The sequence below is a fragment of the Rattus rattus genome, chromosome X (genome assembly GCF_011064425.1).
Source record: "Rattus rattus isolate New Zealand chromosome X, Rrattus_CSIRO_v1, whole genome shotgun sequence".
Taxonomy (NCBI): domain Eukaryota; kingdom Metazoa; phylum Chordata; class Mammalia; order Rodentia; family Muridae; genus Rattus; species Rattus rattus.
Window position 1 is genome coordinate 74,164 of NC_046172.1, and position 18,353 is coordinate 92,516.

Below are 18,353 nucleotides of genomic sequence, written 5' to 3' on the forward strand. Positions count from 1 at the left end.
GAATAGGACCCCCGTTGAAGGAATCAGAGAAAGAACTGGAAGAGCTTGAAGGGGCTCGAGACCCCATATGTACAACAATGCCAAGCAACCAGAGCTTCCAGGGACTAAGCCACTACCTAAAGACTATACATGGACTGACCCTGGACTCTGACCTCATAGGTAGCAATGAATATCCTAGTAAGAGCACCAGTGGAAGGGGAAGCCCTGGGTCCTGCTAAGACTGAACCCCCAGTGAACTAGACTGTGGGGGGAGGGCAGCAATGGGGGGGAGGAGTGGGGAGGAACACACCCATAAGGAAGGTGAGGGGAGGGGGATGTTTGCCCGGAGCAGAAGGGAATAACACTCGAAATGTATATAAAAATACTCAAGTTAATAAAAAAAAAAATAGTTCGTTGTAGACTGCACTTTTATTGTTGCTAAGTGCTGTCTACTCTTCAGGAGAGTCTGGAGCACTTAGCAACTGCAGTAGGGACATTCTGCATCTAACACCCCCTCTCTTTCTCCATGCTACTAGCCCACTTTTGCAAACTCTTATTACCATCCCCCTGGCTTTTTTACAGCAGCCTTTAAACTGACCTACTATACTCTTTTCTCTTCCTCTGTTTAATATATTTTTATTCAGAAATGTCAGATTAACCTTTCACAGACAATCACATTTCTTGTTTAAAATTATTTCTATATTCCCTATTTCTTGGGGGAGTAAAAACCCAATTGCTAAAACTTTCAATGTAAACTAACAACTCATGTTTTTCAACCCTCTCTCATGTCTGCTTACTGCACAAATGACCACTTGGGTTTTTCTTTTTTTTGAATGTTTGCCAAGGCTTTCCACTTTTTAAAGTTTTTTTGGTAATTTTGCTCATATGTTTCTCTGTTCTACTGTTGTCTTAGTTACTTTTGTATTATCATCATAAGACATGACAACCAAGAAAACCTATAAAAGAAAGAGTTTATTGTGGCTTACAGTTTCAGAGGGCAAGGTTCTGATCGTCATGAGGGGAACATGGCAGCAGGCAGGCAGGAAGGCATGGAGCTGCAGCAGTAGTTAAGAGCTTAAATATCCTTAACCACAAGTAGGAGGCAGGGAGAGCTAACTGGGAAGGTCATAGGGTTTCCAAACCTCAAAACTAGCTACAGTTATACATCTAGTCCAACAAGGCCATACATCCTAATTCTTCCAAAATAGTTCCATCAATTGGGGACTAAGTATTCAAACATATGAACATATGGGGAGGCTTTATCATTCAAGCCACAACAACTGTTCACCAGAAAAATCTTCTTTTAAAGACATGGTGCAACGGCAACTTTTCTGTCCCCACAAGATGGATCAGTAGGTAAAGACACTTGCTGTCAAGTCTAAGGATCTGGAAACTCAAATGATAATAGGAGGGAACTGATTCCTGTAAATTGTCATCTGGCCTCCTAATGCAGGCCATGGCAAGCCTGGAAACACACAAACACACATAGACACACACACACACACACACACACACACCAGATATATGTTAAATACAATGTAAAAAGTGATCTTTCTGCATATCCTTGTTAGGATTCAGAAAAAATTCATATTTTCCATCCCTCTTTCATGCCCCTTTTATTTGTTTTCTTTCCCTATGGTATTTGTTACTGTCAGTTATCATTAGTAGTAGTAGTGGGTATGCCTTATGCAAGAAGCATAAGTTCTAGAATCGTTTAGTAGACATCATGTTAAAGTACCATGTACTATGGGATCACCCATGAAAGGGTGCATAAAGCATCTTGGGAACAGATTGGACAGATAAATTAGAGAAAGTTTCCATACATGAGCTGTAGCACTAGGATATGAAGATGTGTATATTTGTGTGTGTGTGTGTGTGTGTGTGTGTGTGTGTGTGTGTGTGTGAGTGTGGACAAAGTAATGACAATGACAGCAGAAGGACAGACATAAAACACTGTGGCACATTCTGGAACCTAGAATCTCCTGTGTATGTGGGACATGTGTGTAGGAAGAACTGGGATGAGACACTGAGAGTCAGAGCCTATCATCCATATCTTTAATGCCACAAGACCATGTAGACCATCTGATGGCTTTATGGAAGAAGGCTGGAGAAGAGGTAACATGCCTCTTACATATTTTTTAAGGCAAAGGGAGTCCCTTTTAGCTCCCACACTGTTGCTGCCGACTCAAATGACTCTGGTCTCAGATCCCTGCATTGTGCTGTGTGAGCACAATTGCCACATCTCAACACTTACCAGACAGATAGAGGGCTTTGTCCACCATGTACTCCTCAGCAAAGCGAATGTGACAGAAGTTCTTTTTGCTCTTCCGGATAGCAATGATCTCTCCACACTGCTCAAACACTTCCACAATGATCTGCTCTGTCCCATTTTCAGGCAGGCCACCGACAAATACAGTCTTACAGCCTGGTGGTCTTTCTCGTGTTGCAGGTGGCGGGAGATCTAAATTGAAAAGCAAAAGCATCTGAAATAACAACATTCACTCAAGCTCTTTGAAACCTGGCTTTTTCTCAGAGATAGTCCTATTGTCCCACAAAACTTTAGCCCCCCATGGTGTTTATCTTTGCTCTATAGAAAACTTGTTGCATGAACCTGAAAAGCATTTTATCCAATGATTTGGTGACTGTGATTGCTATGGAATGAAGACCCTTTCTGTATGTCTGTCCCATCTTGAGATCTTTAGTTTAGTCCCTGGTTTTTGCTGTGATAAGCCAGTGATGCTGTTATTATTGGTTGTTTGTATTAACAATAGTAAGTAGGGGAAATCTCACTTATATTAACCAGTGACACATTCTATTTATATTTATTGAAAGAAGTGCTTCAGGACTAACTTGACAATTACAGGGTGAATATTTACAAAAGTATTTATAGCTGTTAGAATGGCACAGTTAAACAAATTAGAGTACAAAACATCCTTTTTATATTTTTGAGGATCTTAAAAGATATAAATACAAATACGCCCTTCCTTTAATTTCTTGCTGGAGTAGTCAGTCCCAAAGCCAATCTTGCAGCATTTAAAAGGGGTATAACACAGCAGAGACTTAAAGCTTGCCTGGAAAACATTAACTAAAGTAAGATAAATCTTGCCACTGAGAGTCATTAAAATCCTCCCCAATGAGATGATTTTCCCTCTGCTGAAAAACTGCTTTCCGTTCCTGTATATATAAAGCTTGTCGGATCCATCACCTCCGTGCTACTCTTTATATGTGTCAAAGCATTTTAAAGTCAAATCCTATAGTTGAAACCCCAACAAAACAGGGCATGCTGGCCATGTCTTTTCCTTCTCTTCCAGTGATGGTTTCTGTCTGCAAGGATTTATTTTGTGTAATCCATTCTTCCCATTCAGCTCTCAACAATTCTCCCAGCTCAAGCTTTGGAGAGCTCAATAATCAGGGATTACAACTCCCCTGTGAAAATGAATGAGACTCCTTCACAGATGAGGATGAAGCATCTACCTGACTCATAGCCGAGCTGGCAAGCAATGATCGATTTGGGAGCATCCTTGGTTGGCATTAGCCCTACTTACCTCACTGGGCTACTGCTGCACACCTTACTGGCGTGGCTGAGAAGATGGAATTTTTCATGATAACCTTTCCCACTTATGTAGTTGATAAAGAGCATGAAGGAAGAACTTATAAACTGCTAACTTTTGAATTTTATAATTTAAAGAACTCACCATTTTAGTTTTCCCTTGTGTGTTTCCTTGGGAGGCTTAGGGCGAAAGGACTTACTTATGGCTCTTAAGTGAGATTGTTATTCAGCAGAAAGGTAGGAAAGGGCTTGAGAATTGCTTTAGGCTTAGGTGTTTGAGTTTTGTAACAACTGCAAATAGTGTCACCATCATAATTCCAGTTATTCTTAACTCTGGTAGCATGAAAGACTCAACTTAGGAGTTAAGCCAATGATACTTGGCCCCATACTATAAGATCAGATTTCATTCCTTCAGGATGCAGTCTATGCTCTACTTTAGCCTATCAGACAGACTTAGTGTGTATGTAGGGGTGAAAGCCACCAAGTATTCTAAACTTGTGATATGATAAAGGAAAATTCTCGGCTGAATGAAATGTCTCATTCAAGGATATCACATTGGATAAACACATCTTAATCACGGAACAGAGAAACGTGCATTTAAAGCTTAGTCTGTATCTTTGTGGCCATGCAGAAATTACACAGCCTCTGAAAACTTCTGTTTTCAATCTATCCAATGGGGATACCACTGCCTTCCTTAAGTGATTTTTTTTTGGTATTACTATTGATATACCACACTGTACATCTTGGATGTTGTGCAAACCCTAGTACTTCTTGGCTTCCTAAAAAACAGGAGCTACTGCAATGTTAATATTTACTATTGGATGCAGGTCTCTTAACTCCCAATCTGCGCTTTTTAATACCTTATCACAGGTCTGGAGTGAGGATTAGTGATGACCTCGACTTGTGAAATACAAACCCACTTCATTTATCCAGATAAATCTGAGCTTGAAGAAGTTATGGTCATCAAGGTGCATGGAGCTTTGACCACAGAATACAACCCAACCGTTCTATGCACATGTAATGAATTTTCAAGAACATCTGTTTAGATACAGTTGTTTTCAAACAAAAAACTTCAGAATAATATCCTACTTTAGAATAAAAAAGCCATCTGGAACTCATTGTTAAAGAAGCTGCATGGTAAATAATATTCTGTGAAGCAAATATCACATTAATTACATGACTGGAATTTACTTTATGCCCACTGACAGACTGAGTAATATATGGTTATTCTGGAAGATATATACCATACCAGAATGCAAATGTTCATCCCCTGACCACATTTGTGGGGTTTAACATTTTGTAATGAAGCCATTATTCAGGAACTGTGATTCTTCTATGGTGACTTCTGTTAAGTAACGAAGCATAACATCTACTGAGAGTAATGTCAAGAACGCCAGAGATCTATCTATTTTCCTTAAGTAAACATAGAAGACCTTGTGATACCATTTGCTGAGATTTAAGTGTATGCCTGTAAGCAGGGAAAAGGGCACTGTCTTCATTAAAGTATAGTGTCTGTTTTTAATTAACAGTTCAATGCTTTTCTTCTCTCGGCCCAATTTCCAATCCCATTGCACAGCAATGAGAACTCCATAGGAGGAAATATTTAAACTCTACCAATTTATCAGTTCATGTGCTAAACGGGTAGTGCCTAAATCAATACTCAGTATGGAGACAAAGAAAAGTTCATGTAAAGATTCAAGATAATTGGGAAAACAAAGAACTAGCATTTGCAAAATCTATTTTCAATAATAAAATAACTTCTGGGGAATCACCATCCCTGACCTCAAGCAGTGTTCAGAACAATGTGATGAAAACTGTATGTTATTAGTACAGAGACAGGCATGTAGATCACTGGAATAGAATTTGAAGACCCAGAAATGAACGCACACGCCTATGGTCAACTGATCTTTGACAAAGGAGCTAAAACCATCCAGTGGAAAAAAGATAGCATTTTCAACAAATGGTGCTGGTTCACCTGGAGGTCAGTATGCAGCAGAATGCAAATTGACCCATTCTTATCACCCTGTACAAAGCTTAAGTCCAAGTTGATCAAGGATCTCCATATCAAACCAGATACACTCAAACTAATAGAAGAAAAAGTGGGGAAGAGCCTTGAACACATGGGCATTGGGGAAAATTTCCTGAACACAACACCAATGGCTTATGCTCTAAGATCAAGAATCGACAAATGGGACCTCATAAAACTCCAAAGCTTTTGTAAGGCAAACGACACTGTCATTAGGACAAAATGGCAGCCAACAGATTGGGAAAAGGTTTTTACCAACTCTATATCTGATAGAGGGCTAATATCCAAAATACACAAAAAAATCAAGAAGTTAGACTCCAGAGAAACAAATAACCGAATTGAAAATGGAGTATAGAGCTAAACAAAGAATTCTCCATTGAGGGATCTCACATGGCCAAGAGGCACCTACAGAAATGTTCAATATCCTTATTCATCAGGGAAATGCAAATTAAAACGACCCTGAGATTTTTCCACCACACACCAGTCAGAATGGCTAAGATGAAAAACTCAGGTGACAGTAGACACTGGAGAGGATGTGGAGAAAGAGGAACACTCCTCCCTTGTTGGTGGGATTGCAAGCTGGTACAATCACTCTAGATATCAGTCTGGCAGTTCCTCAGAAAATTGGATATAGTAAGTACTACCTGAGGACCCAGCTATACCACTCCTGGGCATATACCCAAAAGAAGCTCCAACATATAACAAGGACACATGCTCCACTATGTTCATAGCAGCCTTATTTATAATAGCCAGAAGCTGGAAAGAACCCAGATGTCGTTCAACAGAGGAATGGATACAGAAAATGTGGTACATCTACACAATGGAATATTACTCAGCTATCAAAATCAATGACTTTATGAAATTCATAGGCAAATGGATGGAACTAGAAAATATCCTGAGTGAGGTAACCCAGGCATAAAAGAACACACATGGTATGCACTCACTGGTAAGTGGATATTAGGTAAAAAGCTTGGAATATCCACAATACAACTTATAGACCATAAGAATCTCAAGAAGAAGCAAGACCAAGGTTTAGATTCTTCAGCCCTACTTAGAAAGGGAAACAAAATAGTCCCGGGAGGTAGAGGGAAGGAGGGCGTGAGAGGGAGAGGGAATGTTTAGGAAAAGGAGGCAGGATCAGCTGTGGAAGGAGATGGGGGAGATGTCCAGAGGGTCAGGAAACTGAACAGAGGTGTGTAGCAGGGGGGTAGGGAACTGTGGGTAGCCACTAGAAAGTCCCAGATACCAGGAAAGCAAGAGGCTCCCAGGACCCAATGGTGATGAAATTAGCTGAAATACCCAACAGAGGCGAGGGAGAACCTGTAAAGACCATATCCAGAAGTTAGGCACAGTTGCTGGTTGAGGAAGGGGGCCACCTACCCATCTCAAAAATATTAACACAGAATTGTTCCTGATTAAAGGAAATGCAGGGACAAAGAGAGGAGCAGAGGCAGAAGGAAAGGCCATCCAGAGACTGCCCCACCTAGGGATCCATACCATCTGCAGACTCCAAACCCAGGCACTATTGCTGATGCCAAAAAGTGCGTGCTGACAGGAGCCTCTGTGGTTGTCCCCTGAGACGCTATGCCAGAGTCTGACTAATACAGATGCAGATGCTCACCACCAAACATCAGACTGAGCACAGGGACCCTAATGGAAGAGTTAGAGAAAGGACTGAATGGGTTTGCAACCCCGAAGGACGAACAACAGTATCAACCAACGAGATCCCCCAGAGCTCCCATCAACCAAAGAGGACCCATGGAGACACCCATGGGCCAGATGCTTGTGTAGCAGAGGATGGCCTTGTCTGGCATTAATGGGAGGAGAGGCCCTTGGTCCTGTAGAGACTGGATGCCCCAGTGTAGGGGAATGCTAGGGTGGTGAGCTGGGGGTGGAAGAGTTCCCTCATAGAAGCAGGGAGGAGGGGAAATGGAGGCTTGAGGAAGGGAAACCAGGAAGGGGAATAACATTTGAAATGTAAATAATAAAATAACCAATAAAAAACAAAAGCAAACAAAAACTAATTAGTCTTTGGAAATGGAACAGGAGGAACATCTAGCAATTCTAATTACATTGAAGCATCCACTCTGGGAAACTGTGGTAAGACTATCAATATTAGTAAGATCAGAATCCATTGCTGGTCTTTGAGAGGGGAGACAGAGAGCACCACAAATGACCCAAATACCATTTATATGACATCCTGCTTTTCAGAGGAGCATCAGAGAACACTCAGTTGGTTTGTCAGAATGTATGCAATGAAAGGTCTGTGAGTAGATTTTATTAGACAGCCCAAGAGCGAATGCCTTACAGACAATCAGTAAGGGTCAGATGCATTTTTAATGTAATCCCAGCTAATGGGAAACAATCAGAAGGCTGGCAAATTGTTATTAATGCTCAGTTTACTCATTTATTTTAATTCTCTTTATAGAATCCACCCTTCAGAGGCAAAATGGATTCTGTCTCTTTTGATATGGTGAAATAAAAAACAGTGTTGCCTTTTGCAGCTCCTGGGTGTTTTCACATGTGTTTGCACACGGGACAGATGACATTCCATCAGTCATTCTTCATTCACTGTTACTTTCAATAGATTCAAAACATCACCTGTCCATACAGGTGTTACAGCTCAAGTGAAAAATCTTGACCAAACTGACTTCCCTAGAGAGACGGTATTGCTTTCTTCTCTCATTGAAAAAAACCCACTAATTGAGAATCAGTAATTCCTCCATAGCCAACCTGTGGAAAAAGTATATGTGCTGTAGGTATTTGCTGTACTCCAAATCCTGGAAACAGGAGCCCTAGTACTAGGTCTGCTTCTCCTTGCTAACTTTCACTGAAGTTTTAGCTTAGGTATTATCTTCCCTACTCTAGATCAGAGAGGTTCAGTTACTTATCAACACTACATGTTTAAAAAGAGGTAGAAAACTGAGCTATGAAATAAGGCCTGTGTTATTTCAGAGACAAAGTACTTAACTATTAATGCCTGATCTAGCAAGTGCAGAGAGCTCCATGGATTATAATCCAGTCCCCTTTTGATTTTCAAGTGTATTTTGAGTTTAACCCAGACAGAAATTTGTAGAGGCAGCTTTTTAAAATGTAGTAACCATAGTTTTATGGCTGAGTGAAGCTATAGGCATCTAGGCTAATGTAACCAGATATCCTGAGTTTACAGCTAAAGAAACTGAGACAAAAGGTAGTTAGATGACTGGCTAGGGTCTCATAATTCACTAGTGACAAAGCGGAGAGTGGAACATAAACAAAGAATAGACAATTGAGCACTGGGGCATTGAAGGTTATGAGTTGTCTCAAATGAGGGACATGCTCTTATAAGTGCAAAAACATCAGGGAGGATTTAAATGGTAAGGGAGGGAGAACTGCAAATACCAGACACAAATGAAGTATTTAGAGGACTTTTGCTAGTAAGGAATACACAGAATTTTATGCACGCTCTTTCTCTGTGTGTACGTGTTTGTGTGTTAGATGTTGATATTCTGCTATTACTGTTTGTGGACATAGAGCATCTCAGTGAACCTGAAGATTACTGATTGGCTACACGGGTTGGCCAGCAAGCCCCTGGGATCTGCCTGCCTCTGTTTCCTAGTGCTGGGGTCATACCACACACAGCTCGTAGTGCTGGTGATCTGAATTAAAGTCCCCAGGCTTGCATGGCAAGCACTTTGCCCACAGAAACTGCCCCCTCTTTCTTTTTAAATATTACAAAATGTTTGGGTTCCTCAGCATGTAGCATTTTGATATTCTTTATCTGGCTGGTCCGAGTCATTCTTATTCCTTTAAATCAATTAAGCTTTCAAGAAAGGTAAGTGGGTCAATAGTATTAAATACAGCAGACAGATAAAGTAAGGAATGAAATGATTCCATTGGATTAAGCATTTAAATATAAATTTATTAGAAGGATTTACTACAGATTTAATTAATTTTGTACATCACATGCTAAAGTACTCCAGAAGAGAGTACATTTGTAGCAGGGCTGGATGTATGAGTGTGAGGTCAGGAAGTAGTTGAATCTGACTAAAGGGTAGGCATGTGGCAAGTAGAAAGGATAGATTGAAAACAGCCATGAATCAGAGTAAGAAAGGTTTCTGAGGTCAATTGTCAGACAAGTGGCCCTCAACTTGTAGGTCTCAATTCCTTTGGGGGGGGTCAATAACCCTCTCACAGAGGTATCCAAAGACTATTATAAAACACAGATAGTTACATGATTTATATCAGTTGCAAATTATAGTTCTAAAGTAGCAACAAAAATAATCTTATGGCTGGGGGTCATCACAACATGAAGAGCTATGTTATAAAGGGTTGCATCATTAGGAAGGTTGAGAACCACTGAGTTAGGTTATGAATTGAGAGCCTCAGGGCAATATTATATAGTATCCCTGTGCTGTTTATACGGCAATCATTTGGAATGATAGTCTGGTGGGACAGAGGAAGGAAATAATAGTAAATGTATTTTCTAATAAAGCAACAGGAGTCAGTAGCAGTCTGGATGGTGACTAAAGACATTGAAATTATCTCTGAGTAATAGGATCTCAGTGCTGAGACAGACTTTAGAGTCAGAGGCCACTGAATCTAAGAGAATATACCAGAGTCAGGAAGGAGTAAGTAGTGAGGCTTTTAATCAAAGCCTTATAATAAATTAGGTTTTCTTGGACCACGAGGTGGTCTAAGGGGTTCAAGTCACATCAACTGCCTGCTTTCCTGTCTTAAACTGTTAATAAAAATGGCATAATTGCCACACTTGCAGCAAAGAATTAAGAGACACATGCCTTAGAGATTTTTGTACACAATTAATCTGAGTACTTCCCTTTAAACAAAATCTATTTCTAAAAAGCAAATAAGACACCAGTTTGATTTAAGCTTCATGGGAGTGTTATTTTTGAATTCAATTCTAAAGCAGATTCATTCCCAGAAGCCACTCATTTACTGACATTAATTACCCTGTCAGCCTTCCTTAGTACAAAGATGAAGAACTAGCTGATTGGGCTGTTGGGTAAAATGCTGCCTTCTTACTCTGCAGCCCTTCCACCTCAGAACCAAGAAAGCATGGCTGCAGGTAGAAAGAGAAGAAAACGTATTTGAGAAATTTACTTATTTTCTAAAGAATATGAAGCTACAACCTCTTTAAGATATGTTTTGACATGTTTTGACATGCATTCCAGGACTGCTTAATAATGTCGCCTATGCATTAAAAACAAAACAAAGCAAAAACAGGACATTTGTACAATTCTTTGGAGACTTAGAAAATGGTCTCTTAAGGTGAACATCGACTGCACCAACCCTGGACATTACAGGTTATGCGCCATCCTGTTAGTTTGACTTGACTGAAATACTGAAAGTCTAGCACAGGCTGCTCACACAATACATGAATGATTAAGTCAGCAGGGCTCTGCTTTTTCAGCCTTAACACTGCAATGTCTACATTCATGGCTTGTATTTACATGATAAAGGAACAATTGGGGATGTACGCCTTTCCATGAACTAAACACAAAATGGCAGAATAAAGGGGGAAAAGAGACATGGCATGTATTGGGATAGTAGAACTAAGAGTAAGATACAGGTTTTAATGTCACTGTTTGTCCAGCTATGAATAAAACCAATATCCAGGAATGGCCATGGGAGTTTTAATGAAAGGCTACAAAAGGCTATCTTATTCTTTATTCCCTAATTGTTTTTGGAACAAAATACCCTTTTCTAAATTCAGTCTTCTTAAATGCTGGCCTCCTAGGCTTCTTATTAGTCTAAAAAGATGTTAACAACTCAGTTAAAAAAATTCGGAGGGCATCAAGCTATTTTTCACTTGCAGAAGCGACCAAGAGGACCTGTCAAGGCAACTCTGACTGACTGTAAAGCCACCTCAATTATGAGCAGGTCACACTAAATACAATGGTCCTGGCAGCATCTGATTCATGATGAGCTGATTCCTATTTATGGTAGAAGATGAAATATTTGTCCAAAGACACATGTGAACCGTTCCTATTTATCTTGATGAGGCAAGTTCCTTTGATCTATGGTCTAAATACCCGGATGGATTTTTTAAAGCCAATCGCTCTAATCTAGGCACAGCAGCAGCTGCTTTCTTGATAGATTGTACAGTACTATCAGGACTCTAGGGAGAACATTAATGAGGCTGGGGTCATGGCTAGGAATAGCTTCTAATAATTCAATATATGGATCTGAAGAAAAGAGTTTAACTAACAACCAACAATAACAAAAAACAGGTTTGTACTTGGGTTGGGAGGGAAGAGCGTGCAGCTTTTGCAGTGTATGATCTCCTTTACTACAGGCATATCTGGAGGGATTGGTGGAGGTACTATTCCCAAACCAGGCATCATGGGAGTTATTGGTGGTATTCCAGTCATCATTCCAAGGGCAGGATCAAAGTCTGAAAAAGTAGAAAAACAAAGACAATAAATGATAGCAGGCAAGGTCAAAGGGAGGCAGAATGTTAAACATTATAAACATCAAATCAAAGCAATCAAGCAAATGCTTCTTCATAGTTACAATTCTGTCTTAATTATCATATAGCTATGCTGTTTTCTTTCAGGATGTAGGTATTATTTTCTTTGATCCCAGTCTACTTAGCCTTTACATGTCTGTTTGATATTCTGGGTCTTTTATATCATCGCTGTGCCTTGTCAGGATCACATCTCCATTCGTTTCCGGTACACATCCTGGGCTCCATTCCGGCAAGGCTTCTTGCTGTCCCTGGCACCCTTTCTATCCTCTTACAGTACGGTGATTAACAGTATACACTTTGGGGACTTAGGTTCTGCTTCTGTCATTCGCTTAGCAAGATGCACTTCCATTTCCTCAGTAGCAAGATGTGGTTTAATATCTCCTACCTTACAGGGAGCTACAAGGAGGAGAAGAATGATGAATGAAATGTGCTTAGTAGAACACAGAGCATAAAGTTGTTCAACAAATAACTAATCTATGTGTCTTTTCACATGTTGTTTTCCATGGCTGGAATCATCTGAGGCTCTCTGAATTCTCTCTGTCCTTCAAGGCTTAAGTCTTACATGCAGAGTTCTTTAGAGATTGTTCTGGTGCATTCTTAATTCTGTCTAAAATCTGTCCAAACTTTTTGCCACTGAATTTTATTTTACTTTGTACTGTTTTTTGTTTCACACAGAAGTGTGACTCTAGGAAGTATGAGGGTATCCAAAGAATTTTTGTGGGGTTTATCTATGTAAACAAATTGACCCACCCATAGTTAGCATCAATACCTTTCTGATGGCATCTCATGTGATACACTGTGAAACTGTATCACTTCAGCCTATGGGGTGATTCACTCCATGGACCATTCTCCTGGAAACAAGACTCTGGGAGGACTCATAGGCATAGGCCCCGAAGCACCTAGAGGCATCAGTTGATTAGAGAATAACCCAAGCCACAGAAATAAAAACTGGGGCCCATAGAGGCCTAGAGTGAGATTAGGACTGTGTACTCAGAACACTGTCAGTTCTTATCAGTCTTTGACATGGAAAGGAGATGTACAATTTTTAAGAAAGGTTTTTCTGGTGGGTAGAAAAGGCAGACCCTGCTCTGGACTTGCTACCTGAGCTCGTGGCACTGACTGCCTGGCCTGTGTACAGGACTAGAGAGAGACTTAGATAAATCTCAAGGTACTCCTTCTAACCCTGCAGTGCCCCCACTGATGTGCACAGGCTCAGAGCAAGGGCCTCATTTGACTGAAGCTAAGAGCAGGCCTAATTTCATTGTCTAAATTGTTTCTGTAAAAAAGAAAATGTCAGTTTCTTTGAGAGAAGGGACTTCACTGAATTTCTATAACTTCCCATTTCCCATACGTATCTCACTATAGATACACACACAGTGGACTGTGGACAGAGGAAGCATTGTAAAAGGTTGTTCCAGTGAAGAAGGAACAGTTGCCTTAGCAGTGGTGAACCCTGCTCCCAAAGACTTCATCATGATAGCCATAGACATCAGTGGAATAAAGTCTCTCAGTATGTCCTTAAGGTGGTCCCAAAGTTCCTGGGTGGTTCTCTAGATGCTGGAGGAGGCAGAAATAAACTACCAAGAGACTCTATGGTTCGAAAAGAAGCAGACCTTTAGCACTAGCATGCCAAGTATTGAAGGAACTCTGTGTCTGGGCGCATGGACGAGTGAATACCCCCATGGACACCCTCTTCTGCAGAGACAAACCCGAGCAAACTAGCCATCTCTTTCTAATGTCATGCTTGAGGTACTGACACCCCTAGAGAGGGTTTAGGGAAGAAAACTAAAATCCCAAGGGCTATTTTATTTTTATATTACCCTTACTTTCTCACTATCATGTTATCTCATTCAACATGCCTGTACACCTATACACACCCTCTCTCCTGAGGCTCTCATGAATGTCTTCTTTTGTACTCAACAGTATGTAACCTTGAGGAAAGTTTCTTATATCTCTGTATTTCTAGTTCCCCTTTGGTAAACAGGGGCACATAATGAAATTCAGCTGAAACAATGAAAGAACAAAACAGGTCTGAAGACCTCTGGTATGATAGTCCTCATAGATAAGTATTCTTTCTTCTGTGTCACTTATGAAACACACACTGATAAGCTCACTACTTCAGATACTCACCAATACAGTCCACAACATTTATGACAAGAATTCTCTACATTGGGCTCTACACAGTTGCTAGGGAGAGTGTCTAGTTTCCCTTTTCATCTCAGAGAACTTAAGGTCCCTGACCCTCTGTCTTGATAGCAGAATAAGAACACTCTGATTCAGAGTGCCATTTATGTGTTTGAAAAATTTGATGCCTTGTGCAGAAGATTTTGGAGAAATTGTTAACATTATCTCCCCCATTTACAAACTGCTAATTTTCTTTAGGAAAAGATCAGATTAGATTGTACGCCACCTAAACAATTCCATCTATTTCCCCTGCTATCGAAATGTTTGTCTTCCCCTTATGGTTCTGCCTGCCCCCTCATTGTTATTCATACAACTCTGTCACTCACAACTCTACCTTACCACAGATTACAGAAACATCACTTCATTAAACAACTTCTGCTGCTTCCACCGAGCAGGAAATGCCTGCCTTTCTGTACTGTCTACTAATAAATTGAGACACACATTATAAAGGATAATATAACTCCTGATAGATGTACTCACCATTCTGCAGTTTGGTATGATTACATTAATATTTTATAAATTCATTTAAAAGCAAATGTATTCATGGCATATGGTTAAAGACAGAATAAATAACCTCCCTTTAGTTCAGTAGGTCAAGGGTTCCATAGCCTAAACCGCCCAAGAGGGCTTGTTAGAGGGCAGGTTGCTTATGATCTTCAAATGCTCCCATCCAATTAATTATTCTTTTGTTTACATTTAACCATTAAGATATAAAGTAGAGCTGAATTTCCAATGCCAATGGGGAAAAGCAATGAGGTACTGGGCCTTCATATGAGTATTACAGAATGTGAAAAATCAAAGTGAAATTTAGAACACACTGGGAGCAGAACACAAAAGAAATCCTTTCCCTTTTCCTGGCTCCTAGCCTGGATTGAGGAGTTCTGCCAACATATAGATCACTGCCTCCTACCATTCATAGTTCAAATACCTGAAAGAGATTAGAAATCATGCACATGAAAGAGTGTGGAAAAGGTCAAGGTATTCCTCCAAAGTTCACTGGACAAAATTACTCTATTCTAGTTTTTGCTTTTATTATTTTTTTTGTTGCTTTTCCATTTCCTATAGCCTTTTTTGACTCTTAGCACAACCATCACAGGCTATAAATATTCATTTGGTATACTTCCTTTTGAGTCATGTAATTCAAAGTCCGCCCTATGGGAATTCTGCCTTCTGACTTAGAAGGCAAACTTTCTGCTCCAGATCTACACAGGATTTCAAGTAATTGTTCAGTGTAAACTTTAACATTCCTGCTACTTAGCAACTTGCATTCCCCAATTTTGGTAAAATCATCTGACGCACTGTACATATATGGGCCAATGACTGAGAGTGGACACAGAGTCATATCTACACTATTATCCAACCGTTCAACAGTCAGTTGGCTGGGGTCCTTTGTTCTGACAAGGTAAGAATTCTGGGTAGGTGAGGTGAAAATTTTCTGGCTGGCAGTTCTGGGCCCTTGAGTACCCAATGGCTAGGGACTGGAGCTGAAGCCCCTGTCTTAGAGCTCTAAACCCTGAGATTAGGACACACTGGTCCGGGCTTTAGAAACTATATGTGTGTGGCTCTTTCCATCCATGTTGGGGGCTAATTGTTCTGGGCTTCCTTACCAGTTACAGTAAGCCTGAAGACTCCATCCTATGCTGAGCCCTGCTGCTGTAAGGTTCACCCCAATAAAGGCTTCCCTTGAATGGTGCTCTCTTGACCCAGTCAAGGCAGCTATTGTAATTACTGGTTAACAGCAGCAGGTGCAGGTGACAAGATAGCAAAAGCAAGCTGTACCTTTTTGTTTTAAAGCTCTTAGACAGGTCTCCCATGCTGGGACCCACAGCTCGATTGTGACAATTTTTATAACTCTCTGATCCAGAGAGTTGGCATTTTCAGGCTTTGAGAGTGGCATGCACAAATTTTTGGGGTTTAGGGTAGCCAAGGCTCCTATCCCTTAGATTGGTCACTCTCTGGCACTCTTTTCTTCAGGTTCTCATCTTTGGGTTGTCTTTAATGGTTTTGTTCGCTAGTGTTTCTGTTCTCACCTCTCTTTAGAAGTCTTCAGTTGTTCTCTTGTTGCTGTTATTGGTGCTACTGCTGTCCTATTCTCTCCTCTCTGTTTATAATAAGCAGTTTGCTTAAAGCACCACTCAAGGGAAGCCTTTATTACAGAGAATCTTGCAACACTGGGGAGCAGTATAGAGTGGCGTCTGCAGACTTACTGTAAGAGTGAGTCAAACAATCCATTTATCTAACTGGAAAGGGGATTTATCAAGGGAGTTTGCACTAATCAAGGTACACTTTCATGCAAATGAAAGGCTCTGTGTGGACCACTAGTGAGACTAGCACTCAGTCGAATGTGGAACCATGCTTATCCTACCACAGGAGTCCTTCAAGCAAATTAATAAATGTGTTCGCACCACTCACAGGTTTTCTGCTGGGTGTCCAGAGGTTGTGTGTTTCTTCCTGCTTGGGCAGAAACTGCTTTAGAGTTATCTAGTCTTCACAAAGGCTTGTTCTGGTAAAACGTCTACTGTACGTGATTTAAAACAGGCATGATAGGGATAGTCCTCTTTGGACTAGAGTTGTGCTTTAAGCAATGTGCATCTATGGTTGCCATGTAGTTACTTTAGCATGTCCATAGAGTGTATGAAGCAGCTACTGTTGGTAATGAGGAAAATGTATCTGTCTTCTTGGCTGGTAGTTCTTTGCTCAAAGAAGCCATGACACCAGAGAGAGTCTAATAGCCATCAATTTGAAGGTCAGTGGGAGGTTGTGAATACCTTTGGAGAATTAATGAGAATATTTGCCACTTGATCCCCAGTTCCTAAATTTTTTTTTCAGAGACAAATAACCTTTCTCTCATTCTCTCTCTCTCTCTCTCTCTCTCTCTCTCTCTCTCTCTCTCTCTATATATATATATATATATATATATATTATATATATTTATCTCTCTCTCTCTCTCTATATATATATCTATGTATATATATCTTTGAATTTGCCAAGAAAAGATGTGTGGGAAAAATAACAGAGGACCTAAGCAATGTATAATAATGTAGTTCATAAGGGACAGAACATTTTAGAACCCAATATTTAATGAATCAATACTTTTTTTCAGTCAAATTCATTTTCACAAAAAAATCCTTATATTTTTCATTTTTATATTTTTCAGCAGACTAGTTAAAATATTATTCACTAGTCCTGGGCCACACACCAGTTCTCTGAGAGCACTCAGGCATTTCATTTATTTTGAACCATGACATATGAAACTCTCCATAAAATAACTCTTTTAGAAACATATTACAAACCCCCAATACTATGATGAAATGGTTCTTCTTGGGCATAGAAAATGGCTCCGTGAGTGAAGAAGCTTGTTGTGCAAGTATGAGGACCTGAATTTGGGTCAAGCGCATCCATGTAAATGCTGGGAATGTTGCAGTGGGATATTTTTAATTCCAGTGTAGGCTGGGACAAGGCAGACCGGTAGATCCTAGGGCCTCTCAAGGGAGTAAGGAAGAAAACAATAGAGCAGATACTCAATGTTCTCCTCTGGCCTCTGTACAGCACAAAGGCATGTGCACTCCCACACATGTGCACCCTTACTCTCACACACTACAAAGACATACATGTGTACAGATACACAGATATACATGTTTCCATTTCCTCAAGGACTGGAACATTTATGTATTTTATCTTCATAACTGATCAGGTCAGTTTTTTTTTCCCACTGAACTTTGGAGATTAGCTCCAATCCTAGGATTTACATATATGACTTCTAATTTTCCTTTTTACATCATCTTCTCCTTCAATTCTTATTATATTATCCCAGGTGATCATTTTATGTGTAGTAGAGTCATTTCTCTTATACTGTATTCATTTTTTAATAAACTACGTCAACATCTTTGTGCCATATGGTGATCTGGTTGAACTCGGTAGTTCACCCCTGTTTGAATATCATCTTCTCTTACTTACGTTCCAATTATTGACACTGTCTCCCCTGTTCAGACTCTTCTTTAGTTCTTGATCCCCAATGTGCCCCTAGTTATCTCTGATGCCAATGTCTCCTCTTCTGTGACCCTTGTCTGACCAACACTGTTTATCTAGCAGTTAAAAATAACACTTCTGTACAAGCCTTTATTCTGAATCTCTCTACAGTGGTA

At 40.2% G+C, this 18,353-nt stretch overlaps 1 protein-coding gene across 1 annotated transcript in view; it reads right to left on the reverse strand.

The window, feature by feature from the left end:
* Window positions 1–18,353, reverse strand: part of LOC116888929 — a 33,624-nt gene that overhangs the window by 10,794 nt on the left and 4,477 nt on the right. Inside the window, exons 2-3 of the mRNA XM_032890171.1 lie at window positions 11,794–11,949; window positions 2,234–2,440 (exon numbers count right to left, since the gene is read on the reverse strand). Coding sequence (XP_032746062.1) covers window positions 2,234–2,440; window positions 11,794–11,949 — 363 coding nt within the window. The remainder of the gene's footprint in view (window positions 1–2,233; window positions 2,441–11,793; window positions 11,950–18,353) is intronic.